The 17,327-nt window shown below is 44.0% G+C and overlaps 1 protein-coding gene across 1 annotated transcript; it reads left to right on the forward strand.

Moving 5' to 3' along the window:
- The first annotated feature begins 695 nt into the window (after positions 1-695).
- Plk2 (polo like kinase 2) lies at positions 696-6,484 on the forward strand. The gene is made up of 14 exons (XM_021648522.2): positions 696-1,100; positions 1,675-1,782; positions 1,928-2,044; positions 2,236-2,365; positions 2,541-2,628; positions 3,071-3,166; positions 3,273-3,471; positions 3,563-3,710; positions 4,032-4,129; positions 4,377-4,506; positions 4,739-4,979; positions 5,092-5,221; positions 5,456-5,566; positions 5,704-6,484. The coding sequence occupies exons 1-14, from the start codon at positions 840-842 to the stop codon at positions 5,893-5,895; spliced, it is 2,049 nt and encodes a 682-aa protein (XP_021504197.1). The 5' UTR covers positions 696-839; the 3' UTR covers positions 5,896-6,484.
- Positions 6,485-17,327: the final 10,843 nt, after the last annotated feature.

A 17,327-nucleotide genomic window follows, 5' to 3' on the forward strand; every position in this document is an offset into this window, starting at 1 on the left:
GGTAAAATCATAATTAGCGACGGGGCACACTTTCAGCGCTCCTGTCAAAGCCCATCCTGTTGCTCAGCACGGCCCACTCAGACCGTTAGTCGCCTTTCTGAGCAGTTCCACGGGATGGCGCTCTTGCCTTCCCGTGATTCGACTTGTTGCGTACCAAACCTTCGCTGGGGCGTCAAACCTTCTCTCCAAGGTTAAGGCCTGACCTCTGACCAGGGGGTCACTCATCGGGCAGGGGGAAGAGGCGGCTGGGCGCACAGACGCTCCCACAGCACCGCAGGTCACCCCGATCGGCACCGTGCCCCGTTCGGCCGTGGCCCTGACTCAGCCGGGTGCCCGCTTCTGCCCGCCCAGCCACCCAGCCGCCCGGTCCACCGGAGCAAAGGAAGCTCTCCTGGTCGCCGGGTGCGCCCTGCTGGACCACACAGGCGTCGGGGCGACCCTGCGGCTCCCCGGGCTGCCTCCCCGCACCCCTGCCCGGCCGGGAACCCGACAGGGCGTCCGTCCCTGGCTCTGCGTTCTGCACGTCCGAGGTCGGGGGCGCTTGGCGCACGGCCACCTCCAGGGGCGGCCACGCGGCCAGCCTGCCCCTAGCCGGGCCGCGCGCTCCGGGGCGGGCGGGTGGAGCGTCGGCCGTGACGTCACGAGGCCCCGCCCCGCCGCCCGGCGGGTATATAAGGCTTCGCGGCTTTGCTCCGACTCGCACAGGCGGAGTGGGGCTGGAGACGGGAAGGTCGGCGGAGGGACCGGGGGTTCGAGGGCCAGGGATACTAGTCCGGACGCGTGTCCGCGGCTCGGAGGCGGCAGCCGGCAGCCGGCGGTGTTGGGCGACAGGACCCCGAATGGAGCTGCTCCGGACTATCACGTACCAGCCGGCCGCCGGCAGCAAGATGTGCGAGCAGGCGCTGGGCAAGGCTTGCGGCGGCGACTCCAAGAAGAAGCGAGCGCAGCAGCCGTCCGAGGACGGGCAGCCCCAGGCCCCGGTGACCCCGGCGGCCCCGCACCACCATCACCACCACTCTCACTCGGGACCCGAGATCTCGCGGATTATCGTCGACCCCACGACGGGGAAGCGCTACTGCCGGGGCAAAGTGCTGGGCAAGGTGAGCGCAGCCGGCAGTTGTCCGGCTGCGGGGCGGCGGGGCGGCGGGCTGCCCGGGCAAGCCGAGCCGGCGCAGACCCAGCGCCCGCGCTTCTCGCTGGTTCGGCTGTCTGGTCCCCCACCCCACCCCACCCCCCACCCCCCGCGACGTGGGTCTCTCACCTGCCGTCCTGGGCTTCTGTGCGCTGACAGCGCTGGGGATCGGCTTCGCAGGCTCAGCCTAGGCTCTCCTCTGTAAGGGAGGACTGAAGGCATTTTACCTTAGCCCCAGCTCTCACCACCTGATCTCCCGGGGGGAACCCGCTTGTCAAATTTCCTCCGAGGCTGTTTCCCACCCTTTCCCCACCTTCCATTCCCCTCTCAGTAGAGGGCTCCTTTGTAAAAAGGGAGAGAAACTGGACTTGTTTCCAGGAACGTGCTCCCCTCCCTGAAGGTCCATTTTCACAAAGCAGATTTGCATCCCTGTTCCCTAAAATTTTGCTTTTTCTTTCCCTTTACGGTACTCCTGCATTTTAGACGTTGGCCCTCCATTTTCTTGTCATGCTCAATTCCATCCCGGCTTTGTTTCCTCTCAGGGTGGCTTTGCAAAGTGTTACGAAATGACAGATCTGACAAACAACAAAGTCTACGCTGCAAAAATTATTCCTCACAGCAGAGTAGCTAAACCTCATCAAAGGGAAAAGGTGTGTATGACTGTTAAGTAAAGTATTTTCTTTGTGTGCAGGGATGGCCCTACCCTATTAGAAAAATGTCTTCTGTGTGTGTAAGCACTGCCTTTCCAGGGACGAGGAGAGACTAAGTAAGCTTTATCTTGCTTTTCCTCCTCAGATCGACAAAGAAATAGAGCTTCACAGAATCCTCCATCACAAGCATGTGGTGCAGTTTTATCACTACTTTGAAGACAAAGAAAACATTTACATCCTCTTGGAATACTGCAGTAGAAGGGTAAGGGCTAAGCCCTGGGTCAGCGAGCTAACAGCTACTGTGGTGCCTAGCTTACATTTTATCTGGGATTTTGGCCGTGACGGTTAATTATTCTCCCTCCCTCCCAGCCTGCATCACTAGTCCAGCAAAGGGAAGCCTGATTTCAGTAACTTTTGTCTGGCTAATTGTCCTTTTCCTCCTCCTCTTCCTAGTCCATGGCTCATATCTTGAAAGCAAGAAAGGTGTTGACAGAGCCAGAAGTCCGATACTACCTCAGGCAGATTGTGTCGGGACTCAAGTACCTTCATGAACAAGAAATCTTGCACAGAGATCTCAAGCTAGGTAAGCCTTCCACTGCAGAAGCTAGGGGAGGGGCTAGAGAGAGGTGGGGGCTTTCCATCCCTTCACCGATTTTACCTCTTAATGTCCTTAATTGGGATCTAGCTTTTTGGATGGATGACTTCAGTGGAGTCCTTTCCAGGGAGTCCACATTTTGTTTTGTTTTTTGATCTTCTAGGGAACTTTTTTATCAATGAAGCCATGGAACTGAAGGTTGGAGACTTTGGTTTGGCAGCCAGACTGGAGCCATTGGAAAACAGAAGAAGGTGAGTGCTATGTCCTACCTGTCTACTTTGTGGAGACCAAATACACCTTTATTTTTAGATCATGGAAAGTTAGTTCACACTATAATCTTTAAACCCCAGCAGTGTTACTGAAAGGAAACTCATGTCCCGTATGACTTAGGGTAATTGACACCTCTAAGTTGATTATTAGGGCAATCAATAAAAGAAGCTTTCAATCTACCTGAAATATGTAAACCATCTGGTCTCAGTTGTTTAAAAACACTCGGTCAAATGGGCTGAGGGAATTGTACACACATTACAAAAATTACCAGGAGAAACTTGGTCAAATAAAAACACTAAGAAAATGGTCAAGTAGAAATTCCACATAGAATTTCAAGGTTTTATTTCCCATTGAGTCATCCCCAAAGAAATAAACTTAATGCAATAGTTCCTAACGAGATCTTGCTATATTTCGTATTTTTAGAACAATATGTGGTACCCCAAATTATCTCTCCCCTGAAGTCCTCAACAAACAAGGACATGGCTGTGAATCAGACATCTGGGCCTTGGGCTGTGTAATGTAAGTAAACGCAACAGAATGTCTAAAAGGCAAATTTGACTCCGTTGTGATGCTGGGAGAGAGCTCGTTTTTGCCCGTTTCTGAAGGCGTGCTTCCGTGTGCCCAGGTATACAATGCTGCTAGGAAGGCCTCCATTCGAAACCACGAATCTGAAAGAAACCTACCGATGCATAAGGGAGGCAAGGTATACGATGCCATCCTCGCTGCTGGCCCCTGCCAAGCACTTGATAGCTAGCATGCTGTCCAAGAACCCTGAGGATCGCCCCAGCTTGGATGACATCATTCGGCATGACTTCTTTCTGCAGGTCAGCACACTCTCTTTGACCTTTCTCTGGAACTGTGTGCCGTTGCCCTGATTGTTGGCTTGGGTTCTGAAGGTCTCTTCTGGTTCCACAGGGCTTCACTCCAGACAGACTCTCTTCTAGCTGTTGCCACACAGTTCCAGATTTCCATTTATCAAGCCCAGCCAAGAATTTCTTTAAGAAAGCTGCTGCTGCTCTTTTCGGTGGCAAAAAAGACAAAGCAAGATATAACGACACACACAGTAAGTTCGAAGGCTTCTGTCCCTTTTCTGTATCCAAAATTACCCTTAAATTTGATGAGTAAGCTCAGACTTCACATTTAGTATAATTTCGCCATTATGTGTGTATACCGCTGACCTTTGACACTAATAGCAGAGTAAACACACAATTAGAATTGACTGATAGCTTCTGTTTCCTAAACACCGAAGCTGCCTGAGCAGTTGCACTGATGGCAATGATGAAAAGCTGGTTTTGCTTTGGGTGCCCGGAAGACGTGAAGCTAGCCCTCTTTCAGTCTTTGTTGAGATAGATTAACATGCACAATTCTTTTCCTTGATTTACAGACAAAGTGTCTAAAGAAGATGAAGACATTTACAAGCTTAGGCATGATTTGAAGAAGACTTCGATAACCCAGCAACCTAGCAAACACAGAACAGATGAGGTACGTTGGAGAACATACATGTAGAGACATTCTAGCTCACTTCCGTTCCTGGATAATCACCATCTTGATGACTGGGGCTGAAGCAATGCTTCCAGCCAGGATGCTGCAGTAGCTGTCTCTGGCTTATGTCCATTGCTTCTTGATAAGCTTCCCCAGGAATTATCATAACCTCATTTAAATCTGAAACTTCAAATATAAACAGACTTAGCTCCTTCACTCATTGTACGGCTCTTCTCGCCCTTCCCAGGAGCTCCAGCCGCCTCCCACCACAGTTGCCAGATCTGGAACATCCGCAGTGGAAAACAAACAGCAGATTGGGGATGCAATTCGGATGCTCGTGAGAGGGACGCTTGGCAGCTGCAGCAGTAGCAGTGAATGTAAGTGCTCCAAACCATATTTTAAATAAACTGTAAGGCTCATGCTAGGTACTAAGTGACCCGAGTCAGTTTTGTAATTAACATAGAAACAAAACTACAGAATTGGGGAAAAGGCACTGAGTAACCTCGATTCCTATGTCTTTCAAGTCGGTGGAGGGAAATAGCATTTCCACCCAGATCCTGGAGTGTAATGGTAAACAGTGTCGTCATTTCCGTGTCTGTGACGTTGCAGGCCTTGAAGATAGCACCATGGGAAGTGTGGCAGACACAGTGGCAAGAGTCCTTCGAGGGTGTCTGGAAAACATGCCTGAGGCTGACTGCATTCCCAAAGAGCAGCTGAGCACGTCCTTTCAGTGGGTCACCAAATGGGTCGATTACTCCAACAAATACGGCTTTGGGTACCAGCTCTCGGACCACACTGTTGGAGTCCTTTTCAACAATGGCGCGCACATGAGCCTCCTTCCAGACAAAAAGTAAGTGTGCCTGACTAATGCTGTCTGCTGGGTCTCTGCTGTTGCAACTAATGAAATCTGGAAACTGATTAATTGCTTCTAATCTCTCTGTTCTCTCCTTCCTGATTTTTAGAACAGTTCACTATTACGCGGAACTTGGCCAGTGCTCTGTTTTCTCAGCAACAGATGCCCCTGAACAGTTTATTAGTCAAGTGACGGTGCTGAAATACTTTTCTCATTACATGGAGGAGAACCTCATGGATGTAAGTACCTTGGCTTCACGAGATAGTTGAGGCACCCTGGACCCCATAGAACTTGCATCACTTTGAAGTTTGTTTAGTTTAGCTTCTCATGTCTTATCTTAAATGCAGTGAGTCAGTCTCTCTGAGGCAGAGCTGGGAATCTTGAGGCCGTTCTGAGCCTTAAGTTTAGAGGCATTGTGTAATGCCCACACTCTCCAGTTTCCTAGGCACTAACCTTCTCTCCATTTCTTCCAGGGTGGCGATCTCCCTAGTGTTACTGATATTCGAAGACCTCGGCTCTACCTCCTTCAGTGGCTAAAATCTGATAAAGCCTTAATGATGCTCTTCAATGATGGCACATTTCAGGTAACTGAGCCTTTTAGGAAGTACATGTTTAGGTCCTAACACCTTTTGTTTTCTACCTAGCTGGTTTAATTTTTGGCAGAACCTTTATTACTTCCTGAGTATTTAGTGAATTCTAATGTCTGTGCTTATTTTTAAAGGTGAATTTCTACCATGACCATACAAAAATAATCATCTGTAACCAAAATGAAGAATACCTTCTCACTTATATCAATGAGGACAGGATATCTACAACGTTCAGACTGACAACTCTGTTGATGTCTGGCTGTTCATTAGAGTTAAAAAATCGGATGGAATATGCCCTGAACATGCTCTTACAGAGATGTAACTGAAAGCCTTCTGAGTGGACCCTATGGGACTCTTTTCCACTGTGAGTTCAAGAGGGAAGCCAGTGGAGGAATCCAGAGCATGTGGAGAAGATGGACAGGTGGAGGTACGAATACAGTTCTCTGTGGCCTGCTGGACTGCTGGAACCAGACCAGCCTAAGGTGGACAGTTGACTTTGGACAATCCAAGTGCGAAGCAGAATGCAGTTTTCCTTGAGATACCTGTCTTTAAAAGGTTTATCGGACAGTTTTTCAGAAAGATGCATTGACTCTTAAGTTCTCTCTGTTGAGAGTGTTTTCAGCTGGAGGACTTGGAACTGTGAATATACTTCCTGAAGGGGAGGGAGAAGGGAGGACACTCCCTTGTTTAAAGGCTACAATCAGAGCAGCTTTTGGCTGCCTAACTGTGAACTATGGCCATATATAATTTTTTTGTTGTTGTTATTTTTGAATACACTTGTGGCTGGAAAAGTGCATTCCTTGTTAATAAACTTTTTATTTATTACAGCCCCAAGAGCAGTATTTATTATCAAGATGTTCTTTTTTTTTATGTTGACCATTTTGAACTCTTGGCAATAAAGAGTATGAAATAGAAGCAATGGTCTCCTGTCCTTCACTCTGACAGCAACACTCTGACACAGCCTTTGAGCATGAGCTCCTAATACTGCAGCATGACATCAAAACCAAACAAACTAGAAAGGTCTTTACTTTTCCTAGTGACACTTTCTAGGAAATCAGTCTTTAATTTCATAACTGCAATAACGGACTTTTTTAGTGCATCTGTCTTGAGAAGAGTGTAACAAGGCTATCGCTTTATACAACCTCCTTCCCCCCCCCTCAAATATTGGACTCCTGCTACATTCCAAACCACTTCGTTTCTAGAATAGTTCTTCAAAAGTCATTTAACTTAAAACCAGAAAGCAGAATAATCCTGTGCAAACAGACCTCCTCATTTTCAGTGAGCAGGTCCCAGAGGTTAACCTTAAAACAGGCTACGTTATAATGCATGCATCACATCAAGGCGTTACTCAGCCTTAACCTGCCTCAACACTTCCAGTGCCTCCGGCCGTGCCGCCTCAGAATCCAGTAGAAGGAAATGCTTTGTTAATAACTCACTATTTTTCTTCTGGTGCGTGGAGGTTGAGAAGAGATTCGTGAGTCAAACTGTGATTTGGGTCCATCTTTTAAGTGATTAAATTATTAAAGAGGCAAATCTGACAAGGTTTTTCTCTCAGTGAAAGGTAGGGAATCGTTCTGTCTATCCTGTTAACCTCAGCATACAGTGACCTGCATGTGATGCTGATAAACTTTGTTGTGCAACTATAATACTACCACAAGGGAAACAATCCTGAGAGTGGGCAGAGTTTTGTTTTAGAGATGTTCACGCTGCAATACCGGGGAGTGTAGACCTCCACGGTAGTTACGTGTTTATATTTCTCTAAAACGGTTAGGTTCTGCCCCTCACACACTGTCAGTGAAAGTCAAATTTGGGAAATTGCAATGGGTATCGGCGTCTTCAAACACCTTTCACTGCTTGGAGTTCCCTATGCACGAAATTTTACTCTGGCAATGACTTAGAGTGAATGCGGACAGCAAGACTTAAGTAACAGGTGTGTACAAGTTGAATCTGATTCTATGAGCAGAGAACAAGCAATAACCAACCAACAAACAAACCAAACCCCGGCCCTTTCCTTTTGCGTTTTAACAGTGGAACATTGCATGTTACTTTAAGGCTTTAGAACAGGCTTAAGCGTTCTCGTGTTTACTGAGCTGTGCTGCAAGGTAGCAGATCTGCCCGTGAGTGCAGTGAACCTAGGTCTCTTCTTGCCCTGCAGGAAGTCTCAGAGTGGCAGAGACGGTGCAGCTGCCCCAGGCTGATAAGTGCTATGACATTATGATGAAGGTATGCACTGGGTGTTATGATAATTAAGAACAGGAATCTCAGGAAAGTTGCCGGAGTATGGAGTAGACCCAGAAACAGATTCTTCCAGAGAAGGAAATTTTTTTTATGCAGAGTTTGTAAGATGTTTGAGGGTTCCCTGGAAGTCTGAGATGCCAAATAGTTTTAAGCAAGTGAAATAACCCCCATTTTGAGAGAGATCACAGAAATATGCCTGTGAAATATGGTATGAAAAGCTAAGAGACAGCTAATGGTAATCCACACACATCCTGACACATTGTGGCTGCATCTTGAAGGCTGTGCATTGATCTACTGAATTTTGTTTGTTTGTTTGTTTGTTTGTTTGTTTGAGATGCTAGCTCAAGGCTGGCTTGGAACTCAATATCAAACCTATCCTGGCCTGGAACTTGGTAATATTTCTCCTGCCTCAGCCACATGAATGCTAGAATTACAAGCATTTGTCACTGGGCCTGGTGACAAATTGCTGAAATTTTAAGAAAGAAAGTGATGTATATGATGTCTACAAAATACACTCTGGCAGCATCGAAGGAATGGGTGAAGAACAAAATAAAGAGACGGTGCCCACACAGTGAGGAAACGAATATTGCAATCCAGATGACAAAGGACTGGTGACTTAGCATAAGGATGCACATGAGGGGTCAGTGCCTCCCTTGGCCCAGTGGGGAAAGGTGACTTACTGTGTAAGGATTGGCAGAGATGGAAAGGCTCCTGACAGGAACAGCCTGACACCGAGAGATGTGTAGTGAGTTTAAGATAGCAAATTCTCACAGAGATATGGATAAACATTGTCTCTCTCAAATGATTTGGGGGTGACAAGGTGTAGGATAACACCTAGGGAATGGAAACACATGAGGACTGATTCTTACTGTTCATCCACCCAGCCACCTCTGTATTTTAAAATGCAGAGGGAATCTCCATCAAGTACAAAGGTGCTGGTAAGTCATTGCCATGGAGGAAAAAGAACAAAATGTTACCAAGGAACCGTCACAAACACAAAGACTCTAACTTCCTCAAAATAACTTATCCTTTTAGTAAACATATTTGATCCAAAGCATGTTTCACCATTAGCTATAGCAACTCCTAGAAGGGCAGGGAAAAAGACAATCCCGAAGAAACAAAACTAGTTAGCTTTGAGAATGGTAGTAACTACCTTCAGGTAAGCTTGGAATGGCGTGACCGTGACAGCCTCTTGGTTGTAGTGACCTGACATGTATGATGTACAAATTTTAGGCCCCTCAACCCTTCCTGAATTATTCCTTCGTGCAGTCTTATGTCTGCTAAATAGGAAGAATTTTCCAATAGAAAAGCTACAGTTCTGACCTTCTGAAAACAGCATGATTTTCAATAAAAAGCTATCTCTGAACATTGGTCTCATTTGTTAATATTTAATGCTAAGAAAGCAACTTATACACTGGCAATGCTCAATAAATATTCATTTTGTTCTGTTGCCCCTGCTGTTTTCCATACGTGCAAAGGCAGGGATCCCAATTATCTAGAATGACTCATTCTTGTATCTTGCCTATTCTGTCTTCCTTTACTTATCAGGCCTGGTTCAGTCAGTATAAAAAAAAAATTGTAAAATGTTCAAACCAGAAGGAATCTAATGGAGAGCATTGGCTTTTATGTGCTAAGACAGCTCCAGCACCTACCAGGAGTTAGGGAGGGCCACCCAGATATCAGCAGCAACTGGAAGTCATTACTACCCCAATGGCTGGAGAGATCTGGAAAAAAGTAGGATCGTTTAGAACTGTGGTTCCCTAGAACACACTAGAACCATACAGCCATTGCCTATCAGGATTTTAAAATCATAGAACAAATAAATTTAGATATTATTATGAAAAGACTCATTACATATTTGGGTAAGAAATAAAGACAGGAAAATGTTTTGGAAGTTCTCTCCCTCCTTCTCCAGTTTCCAACTGACCACACTGAAAGGAAGAGCAACCTGAGAATTGCAGCGACAAAGGTGATTCTCATGCACCAAAATGAAGGAGGGAAGGGCAAGGAATACAAGTGAGGCTTAGCAGGCAATTCACGGCCATTTCCCCTCTCTTAATTTTTCTCATCTCCTTCTGTGCCATTTTCATTGTTTCCTTGTCTGAAATCCCAGAGTGGCACCATTGTCCAGAGCTGTGGCAGCATGCACAGAGCCTGTCGGAGTCTGCATCTGATGGGGTCCTAGAGCTGAAAGGAGACATGGACACTGCCCTGTCCCTAACTCAGAAGCTACCGTGACAGCTGCTTGCAGATGAAAAAATTAGTTTTCTCCAAGGGAGTCTCACTGAGGAAATAAATCACTCTTGAATATAGCAGTGCCCAGGAGTAGATGCCCAGCAGTAGAGGGTCAACAGAGAACAAACATCTTTTTAGGGTCATTGTCTCAAATTTTAAGGCAAGTCATTTGTGTTTTGTGGTTCCCCTCCCAATCCCCCATTCATTTTTACTTAGGACCGTGTGTCTTGCAAAATCAGATTAATTTTTATATTATGGGGATATTATTAGCTTAGTGAAGCATATGCAACTAAAAATAAGTAACACATGTTTATAAGGTCGACGTAGGAATCAATTATCGGTACTATACGGCAAGCTGATAAAGAGGAGAATGAATATATTTTTAAAGCTTGCAACAAACTCTTCTATAAACAGAAATCTTCAGGGTCTGCCTTGGCTTGGAAGAGATGCCAGCCTTTATACGCTTAGACTCATGTTTCATTCTAATGTTTTTTTTACGCCTTATTAACTTTAATAATGGAATGAATTTCTTTGAATTGCCACAACTTAATTGTATTCATGGACTCAAAAAGTAAAACTTCCATCTGAAGCTTTGGATGACAATATCATGGTTCATCAGGGTTCAGAATTCATCTCAACGGGACATGTGGATTTTGCCCCTGGGAGAAGTCTGATAACACCTTTATGTATAAAGCAAAATTGATTTGAATCGTTGAGATACAAGAGAAAAATGGAAAAATTGCTGAGTGATTTCTGCCATGAAATACTGGATGATCAGATATTTTAAGCCAACCATGCGAGTAAGAACAGCTTTTCCCAGCTAGGCCTATCACGTATTAGCGCTTTGGGAAATCAGGACACAGAGTTAAACAAAACAAAACACACAAAGCCTTTCTTTCGTACTTTCTTTCGTACTTGGGTTCAGAAGCAGCAACATGACCTTTCGAGTTGAGATCCCAACGTCCAACATGCCATGAGATATGCCCACTGGGGTATCAGTTCATTGTATGCTGTGCATGATCACAAGGACAGAAGGGCTAAAAGGACAGGACTATGTGAGTTTTGAGAACTTTGGAACTGGAAAGACATTTAAATATTCCAAGAGCTGAAGAAATGCAAAGTCCAGGCAAGTGATGCAGTAGCCAGGGAGAGAGCCAGGCAGCCTGCTAGGGAGTGGGCAGAGCTGCTGCCGCCCTGTAAATGTGTAACTGCCAGGTCTCTATGAGCTAGAGAGGAGCCTGATCTGCTGGTTCTAACTTCAGAACCCACAGTGATGCCACTGAACGTGGAGATGGAAGGAGACATCCAGAAACATACCATTGTGACCCTAAATACCAATTAAAGAAAGACACAAATGAGCCCAAGAGAGAGTTAACAGTGAAATGTAGTCAAATGACCAGGGAATGATGTCTTTTCAGTATTCATTCCCTTTTAATGTCATATTTTACAGTTTAAATTTTGATAATGGCTGAGTTTAGCAATCAGATTGCATAATTCTTTAAAGTGTACTGCCCAGGCCTGGTGAACTTGGGTAGATAAAGCTCCTCTGTGTACATAACTAGAGACAGAAACTTAATAGTGGTCTCTGAGAGCCAGGTGATTACTCCGTGTTCTGAGAAAGTAGTCGGCATCGGTGTGTTCCCGCGACATTTCAGACATCACATCAACTTGGCCCATAATGTGAACGTCCTGGACCTTGCTCTCACCCACAGAAATAGATGGCCTTTCTTGACTTAAGTCAATCTCAAAGCTAGAAAGGATACATAGTGTGTGTGTGTGTGTGTGTGTGTGTGTGTGTGTGTGTGTGTGACGTGTTTATGGAGATTTGGGGTGTGATTCTAGGTCGCTAGCTAGGGCTTCGCTGGAATACATGTGAAGGCTAAGAGGTCAAGTATATCCAAATCAGAAAATAAGAGAACCAAGAATGATGGTACATATGATTGAAAATACTGTAATGAAACCACTTAGTGTTAAGCTATAATTTTTAAAAAACATAAAATTACTATAAGATAAAGTTACTAAAAGATTTAGTATTAATCACCTCTAAGTATTGATGATAGTGAATATAACGGAATTTTTGTTAATGAACTTATACAAATTAGGTCTAACACTGAGAACATATATTAGTATTTTATATATAACACAGGGTTCTCCTCTCTTCTCCCCTCCTCTTCCCTTCCTCCCCTTCCCCTCCCCCTTTCACTTTCATTTTTGGAGACAGGGTCTCTGACCTTGAACTTACTTCCCATCTCTGAGGCCAACCCCTTGTCTCTGCTTCCCAGGATTACAAGGGTGGGCTATCACGATTGCTTATTCCTTGTTGCCTATAAGCCAATTTAGTTTTAAAAGGGGATGAAAGTCCGATAATAGAGAGTTTTTGTGGCAGCAGCATGACATCTCTGAAACCACAGTTCTGTAGGTTTTAAGCCTTTATCCACAATTTCATTCACTGAGAAAATTTCTTTTCCAGGGAGAACAATGCACAGACCAGAAACCAACCCATTAGCAATAAGGGCGACTTTGTAATATAGAGCCTAACTGGCTAATAAAGAGTGGCTTAGTTAGCTGTTACATACTTCTGTTCTTCATAATGACAGCCTAGAATGCTTAAAACTGATTTAGCCCATGGAAGCTTTGATGTGCAAAGGGCAGTTGCGTTCAGAAAAGATTTTCGTGGCAGTCCATGCTGGCCAGCCCAGCTGTGGGCCTGCAAGGCTGCCTCTTCCAGGACACCTCTAGAGAAGAAGCTGCAGAGCACAGCGTCTGAGCAATTCACAGTGAGTGCAATGATTTCACTCTTCATCCTCGTCAAGTGGACCAGAAGTGGACAGAGCAAGATTTTCAGGTTCAAATTTTAAAATTGCTACAGAAAAAAAGCAAAGTTCAATTGATTTTTTTTTTTTATGGGCATGAAGAAGAAAGGTGTTATATATTTAGAAACGAAGAGAGAACAATGCCGGGAAGCCTGAATGAGTACACACATGTAAAATTGTTCTTTATAACAACTGCAAAGCACATATTTACTTCAGTGTTCACAGAGGCAGGTTATTGATGAAATTGTCCAGTTCTTATTCACCAATATTGAACCTCAGGACATTGCAGAAAATCAGTGCCTCTATGTGGCCCAGTTTACCTGGAAATACTTAACCTCACTGTCCCAGTCAAGTCTAGGCATAGAAAATGAATTATGTGTGTCACTTGAGGAGCATTGTCACCCATGTGCCTTTCAATGTAGCCAACATGCATCACACACAAGCCACTGCTCTTGATACTAAACGTTTAGCCTCAATATTTGGGAAAAGGAGGTTAATATTGTTTTCATAGCGTAAGCGCATCTATGACATTGTTTTATGTTTCCTTAAGCAAGCAACAGAAAGGTGGACTCAGGGAATTGAAACTTACTTATATCTTAGGACACACGGTGTCATGCTGTATTTTGTATGCTCAAGACAATTACATTTGAGAAGGATATGATTTCCCTGGCTCCTCAGCTTTTGAGGAGTCTGACTCATAATCAATTACCTGTCATTTTGATTTGGGGGTATGGAGTTGTATTAAGCAGCAACATCCCTTCATCTCAGTTGCAAAGAGAATAGACTGAAAAAAAAAAAACATAGACTGTTTACTTCAAATAAAAGTGATTTCATTCTGTACAGGTAGACATAACTGGAAAAATAACTTGAGAGAAAATGGATGAAATAGAGAGAGGATAATAGAACCCCTTGACTTAAATGTGATTGATGGCGATGCCGTGGGGGTGGGGATGAAACTCACCTGGAGATAAGCGTTTAAATTTAGCCATAGGAGTTTCTTCTGTCAGCATTAGTTAAAATATCATTGCTAACTAAACATACAAGCGTGTTGCAATTGTTTACCTAGAAAGGGAAGTGATAAAACCGTATTCTTCTGAGTTCCTAGAAACATCAAAAGGGTTTCAACTTGGACTCACTGTTTGGTGGTTTAGCGATGCCTTCAGAATTGTGATTGCATTGGTATATTTTATGGGCTTAACTAGAAGTTATAAGTATTAACTGCCTTGCACAATTCCATAGGAGCGGATGCACCTGAGTGACATACCCAATGAAGCGTAATATTCCAGACAACAGTTTTCCAAGTTTGTCATGCTAGCTTTTCAGATTCAAGGTGGCTTTTCCTCAGCACTTTGCTGTACAACCACAACATACTGTTTGTTTGTTTGGTTTGCCTGCTTTTTAGAGTTTCATTTTAATTTTATTCGTGAGAAGGAGAAAAATAAAAATCACTAGTTACAACAAAGAAAAAATAAGAGCTTTGTTACATGCACTTGTAGATTTTCAATAGTTCAAAAGAAACGGCTTTCAAAGTCTTTTGTCTATATAAACTTTTTCATTGAAAACATAAAATCCTACGACATACAAAATAATAGATACTATGGGTTGAACCATAGAGTATGAATTTCCTAAAGAGGGTAAAGTAAACTTTTATTTTTATTAATTAATTCAGTATCAAATGAGTAAAATAACTTTTTTTTTTAAATTACTTATTACCCTAGGAGATGCCTCAAGTTCCAAAGCACTTGCTGCTCTTCGGGAGGACCTGAGTTCTGTTGCCATCACGGGAGACCAGTGGCTCACAAGGGCTTGTCTGTAACTCCAGCTCCAGAGTACACACAGCCATCTTCTGGCTTCTATGAACACCCACACTCATGCGACATACACACCTAGTCACACATACACACCCAATCACATGCAAACATACACACATGCACACACAGAGTCACACAAACACACACAACCAGTCATATATGCACACACGGTCACACACACCTAGTCACACACAGTCTCTCGCACAAACACACACATCCAGTCTCTCTCACACACACATGTATACAGGGTCACATACACACAACTACTCATACACACACAATCTCTCTCTCACACACACAGTCGTACACACGGTAACACATGAGCGCAAGCGCACACATATTCCTTGATATACCACTATTTCAGTGACTCAGAATGTTGTTTTTTGTTTTTTGTTTTTTTTTTTCAGCAAAGAGTTGTAAGATTTTCAGCAGAGCATCAGCAGTGTGGGAATTCTGTTATCCTAATGCTAATCTGGAGTGGAAACACAACATGTGCAGGTGCCAGCTTGTTCTCACAGGACAAAATTGTGAGACAACAGAATGGAGGGCATCTCACTGTACCGTTGTGATTTGTCTGTCTCCTGGTTCCACTAAAATCATTGTGGCTAGTTTTAAAACATTGTGTGCTTGCTTGAGATAGGTATAAGGCGGAGTAAAGGAGTGTTTCCTGACAATCATAAGAAACCCCATTGCTCATTTTATGTCATAAAAGCAACGCAAAAGACACATAAACAACCAAGGGAGCAAAGCATTAGGTTGGTGTTAGGAAGAAAAAAAGTGCCACTTGTTTTTCACTCCTTTGAGTTAGGTTTTCATATTTGACAAAATAAACAAAATACTTTAAGGTGTATTTTCTTTTCTTTCTCTCCCCATCCCTCTTTTAATGAGACACCAGTAGTTAGGAATAAGGGAAACATCCTGGCAGGTGTTTTTAGGGTAAATATCATTCTTTCTTTGAAGACTTTTACTGGTGTATCGACTCATTCTCCTGCTATAAAGAAGATAGAAAAACTAGACAGTTCTAATTAGCTTCAGACAAAAACGTACTTTCCACAAAATAGTCAATGGTGTTCATGATCAGTTCTTTGTAAATTCCTGGTTCTGTTAGGAAAAAAAGCTTCTTTTCTTTTCAAGGTCAAAACTGTATCAAGGGCGCCTACGTGGGGAATATTTCATTGGTTCAGCTGCTCTTGACAGTTCAATCCAGTATGAAAGTTCACATTTCTTATCTTAAAGTACTATTTCAAGAATTAGCAGACCATATCAAATTTACAGGTCAGAGCTGTCTCCACGGCTTAATAGTTTCATCCACAACACCTGGCATGTATAAGAAGACTCGTCCATTTGGAAGGCTTCGGCTGTCTGGCTGTACCTCAGGCTCTCCCTGAGAGATGACATACCCCCACGTTTGCCCGAGTGGGAGGCCTGCCAACCTGACTAATGAAGACTGTCTCTGGGGTTGACAGTCAGCAGGCCCAGTAATGCTCCTGTGCCATTGCTGTGTTCTATAGTGCAGTCACACTGATGGTACCAGAGTGACTCCTTCCTCGTCATTTATGAGCTTCTTGTCCCAGAGAACAAGTTGTTACTGAAATGGAGCAAAATAGCTATGTTTGTCTTCAAAGTCAGCAAAATAAAGGCTAAATAAAGCATAGAGGTAAAAGATAAGGAGTCTGAAGTCCAGAGCTGTGGTCTGTGAAAGTCCATTTGCTGCCTTTGTGCTTAGAATGAAAAAGAAAGAAAGAAAAAAGACAATCATGTTTATAATTAGTGCCCTGTGGTTACCATCGTTGGTGAAACTTTCATTTCAGTGAAACGTATTTAAAAACATAACATAATGCTCTTGTTTCCTAGCACGGCCCTTTCACAACCCTTCAGAAAGGTCAGTTCATTGGCTTTGATTTTGGTGGTGGACGGCAGGTGTTGCCCTCCACATCTCATGACTCAGTCAAACAGTTTGTTCACCACTGGTGAGCCCATTCTTAACCTGAGGATTAGGAGCATAAATAAAACAAATTCATCTCTGTCCACTTCATTAAAAAGCGGTGTAAAGAGGAGCCAGGCTAATTCATTGACATAGAAACAAAACCCGAAGATGACTCTTTCATCAGCTTAGTTGTTATTGTGTCTTTTTTTGTTTGTTTGTTTGTTTTTTGTTTTTTTTTTTTTTTGTAGGAACATGGCCACAGCTGGAGCAGCACAAAGGAAGAGGCTGTGGCCACACAAGGCTGGAGATAGTCATGAGGCTTTGTCCCTCACGAGCTACTGACTTACGTGAGGTCCTCCTCGGAGTCTGTGTCCTCATTTACAGATGAAGACAAATGCCTTGACTACATGGGGCTAGTATGAGGACCCCATGTAACAATACGTTTGATTTTTTTTTCCCCTGAGATAGGATTTCATGATGTTTCTAAAGATGGCCTAGAACAAGCTAACGCAAAAGTGTTTTATCAAAGCGGGGTGTGGTTTCAATTGGAGCTGTTAATGCAAAGGACAAAGTGAAGGTAGGCAGAAGCTTCCGCTGACGGACCGAGGGGTTGTCTGGTGGTAGGAATGACCTGTGGTCCTGCGCCTCTCTGAGATGCTCTGCTTCTGCTCAGGGACACTGCAGTTTCGCTGCTTTGGGGAATGGGCACCGGACTGAAAGTGGGCAGTTCTTCC

This window comes from Meriones unguiculatus, chromosome 6, assembly GCF_030254825.1.
Source record: "Meriones unguiculatus strain TT.TT164.6M chromosome 6, Bangor_MerUng_6.1, whole genome shotgun sequence".
NCBI classification, from domain to species: Eukaryota; Metazoa; Chordata; class Mammalia; order Rodentia; family Muridae; genus Meriones; species Meriones unguiculatus.

Coding starts and splice junctions, on each gene's coding strand:
- Plk2 (XM_021648522.2), top strand. CDS start 840: ATGGAGCTGCTCCGGACTATCACGTACCAGCCGGCCGCCGGCAGCAAG. Junction 2,629..3,070: donor CCATTGGAAAACAGAAGAAG/GTGAGTGCTATG, acceptor TCGTATTTTTAG/AACAATATGTGGTACCCCAA. Junction 4,130..4,376: donor GCAAACACAGAACAGATGAG/GTACGTTGGAGA, acceptor CGCCCTTCCCAG/GAGCTCCAGCCGCCTCCCAC.